The 3034-nt window shown below is 46.3% G+C and overlaps 1 protein-coding gene across 1 annotated transcript; it reads left to right on the top strand.

The window, feature by feature from the left end:
- The first annotated feature begins 466 nt into the window (after window positions 1-466).
- LOC138367981 (uncharacterized) lies at window positions 467-937 on the top strand. The gene has a single exon (XM_069330269.1). It carries the CDS (start codon window positions 467-469, stop codon window positions 935-937), a length of 471 nt encoding a protein of 156 aa, XP_069186370.1.
- The last annotated feature ends 2097 nt before the right edge of the window (window positions 938-3034 follow it).

Raw genomic sequence — 3034 nt, 5'->3', positions numbered from 1 at the left:
TACTGCAACAGAAGTGTACTGCAAAAGACGGTTACTTCAACAAACAGTTACTTCAACAGACAGGTAATGTAACAGATATGTACTGCAACAGACAATTACTACAACAGAACTGTACTGCAACAGACCTGTACTGCAACAGAAAGGTTCTTCAACTGACAGTTTCTGTACCAGACAAGTACTGCAACAATCGGGTACTGCAGGAGACGGGTACTGCAACAGACGAGTACAGCAACAGAAACGTACTTCAACAGACTGGTACTGCAACAGACGGGTTCTGCAACATACGAGTACTTCAACAGAAGGGTACTGCAACAGACGGGTACTGCAACAGACGAGTATTGCAACAGACGGATTCTGCAACAAACGAGTACTGCAACAGAAGGGTACTTCAACAGACGGGTACTGCAACAAACGAGTTCTGCAACAGACAAGTAATTCAACAGACGGGTACTGCAACATACGAGTAATGCAATATACGGGTGCTGCAACAGACAGGTACTACAACAACAAACAAATACTGCAACAGACGTGTTATGTTACAGACAGTTACTGCAACAGACGGGAACTTCAACAAACGAGTATTGCAACAGACTGGTACTGCAACAGACTGGTACTGCAACAGACGAGTACTGCAACAGACGGTTACTTCAACAGACAAGTACTGCAACAGACGAGTACTGCAACAGACGGGTGCTGCAACAGACGAATACGAAAAAAGAAGGGTACTGCAACAGACGAGTATGGAAAGAGACGGGTACTTCAAAAGACGAGTACTGCAACAGACGAGTACTTCAACAGACGAGTACTGCAACAAACGGGGTTTTCAACAGACGGGTACTGCAACAAACGAGTACTGCAACATACGGGCACTGCAACAGACGAGTACTGCAACAGACGGGTACTGAAAAAGACAGGTACTGCAACAGACGGCTACTGAAAAAGACACGTACTGCAACAGACGGCTACTGCAAAAGACGAGTATAGCAACATATAGGGACAGTAACAGACGAGTGCTGCAACAGACGGGTACTGCAACAGACTGGTACTGCAAAAGACAGGTAATGCAACAAACGAGTACTGCAGCAGACGAGTACTGCAACAGACTGGTACTTCAACAAACAGTTACTTCAACAGACAGGTAATGCAACAGATAGGTACTGTAACAGACAGATACTGAAACAGAACGATTCTGCAACAGACCTGTACTGCAACAGAAAGGTTCTTCAACTGACAAGTTCTGTCACAGACGGGTACTGCAACAATCAGGTACTGCAACAGACGGGTACTGCAACTGACGAGTACAGCAACAGAAACGTACTGCAACGGACGGGTAATGCCACAGACGGGCACTGCAACAGAGGAGAACTGCAATAGACGGGTTCTGCAACAGACGGGTATTACAACAGACGAGTACTGCAGCTGACAGGCATTTCAGCTGACAAGTACTGCAACCGACGGGTACTTCAACAGACGAGTACTGCAACAAACGGGTATTTCAACAGACGGGTACTGCAACAAACGAGTGCTGCAACAGACGATTACTTCAACAGAAGGGTACTGCAACATACTGGTGCTGCAACAGAAGTTACTGCAACAAACAAATACTGCATTAGACGGGTTATGCTAAAGACAGTTACTGGAACAGACGAGTACTGAAACAGACGGGAAGATAAACAGACTAGTTTTGCAGCAGACGGGTACCGAAACAGACAGGTACTGCAACAGACGGATACTGCAACAGACGAGTACGAAAACAGATAGATACTGCAACAAACGAGTTCCAAAACAGACGGGTACTTCAACAGACAAGTACTGCAACAGATGGGTACTGCAATATACGGGTTCTGCGACAGACGAGTACTGCAGCAAACGGGTACTAAAAAAAGACAGGTACTGCACCAGACGGGTACTGTAACAGATGAGTATTGCAATAGACGGGTACGTCAACAAAAGTGTACTGCAACAGAAGGGTACTGCAACAGACGGTACTGCAATAGACGAGAATTGCAAAAGACGGGTACTGCACCAGAAGCGTACTTCAACTGGCGGGTTCGGCAACCAACGAGTACTGCAAGAGACTTGTACTTCAACAGAAGGATACTGCAACAGACTGGTTCTTCAACATACGAGTACTGCAACATACTGGTGCTGCAACAGACAGGTACTGCAACAAACAAATACTGCAACAGACGGTTTATGTTATAGACAGTTACTGAAACAGACGAGTACTGCAACAGACGGGTACTTCAGCAGACGAGTATTGCAACAGACGGGTACTGCAACAGACAGGTACTGCAACAGACGAGTACTGCATCTTACGGTTACTTCAAGAGACAAGTACTGCAACAGACCTGTACTGCAACACACGAGTACTGCAACAAACAAGTACGAAAACAGACAGGTACTGCAACATACGAGTTCTGCAACAGACGGGTACTGAAACATACGGGTACTGCAACAGACAGGTACTGCAACAAACGGTTCATGCAACATATGGGTATTGTAACAGACGGGTACTGCAATATACGATTGCTGCAACAGACAGGTATTGCAACATACGAGTAATGCAACAGACAGGCACTGCAACTGACGAGTACTGGAACAGACGGGTACGGCATGAAACGCGAAATGCAGCAGACAGGTACTACAACATACGGAACTGCAACAGAAGGGGTACTGCAACAAACAGGTACTGCAAAAGACGTGTACTGCATCAAACGCGTAATGTAACAGCTGGGTAATGCAACAGACGGGTACTGCAATAGATGAGCACTGCAACAGACGATTACAGCAACAGTCGTGTACTGCAACAGACGGATTTTGCAACATACTAGTAGTGTAACAGACGGGTACTGCAACAAAGGGGTACTGTATCAAACGCGTCATGCAAAAGACGGGTACTGCAACAGACGAGCACTGCAACAGACAGGTACTTCAACAGTCGTGTACTTCAACAGTCGTGTACTTCAACTGACGGATTTTGCAACATACGAGTACTGCAACAGAGGGGTACTGCAGCATACGGGTACTGCGT

This window comes from Procambarus clarkii, chromosome 24 (assembly GCF_040958095.1).
Source record: "Procambarus clarkii isolate CNS0578487 chromosome 24, FALCON_Pclarkii_2.0, whole genome shotgun sequence".
Taxonomy (NCBI): Eukaryota; Metazoa; Arthropoda; class Malacostraca; order Decapoda; family Cambaridae; genus Procambarus; species Procambarus clarkii.
Note: the sequence above shows the minus strand (reverse complement) of the source record. Positions and strands in the feature narration are given on the sequence as shown.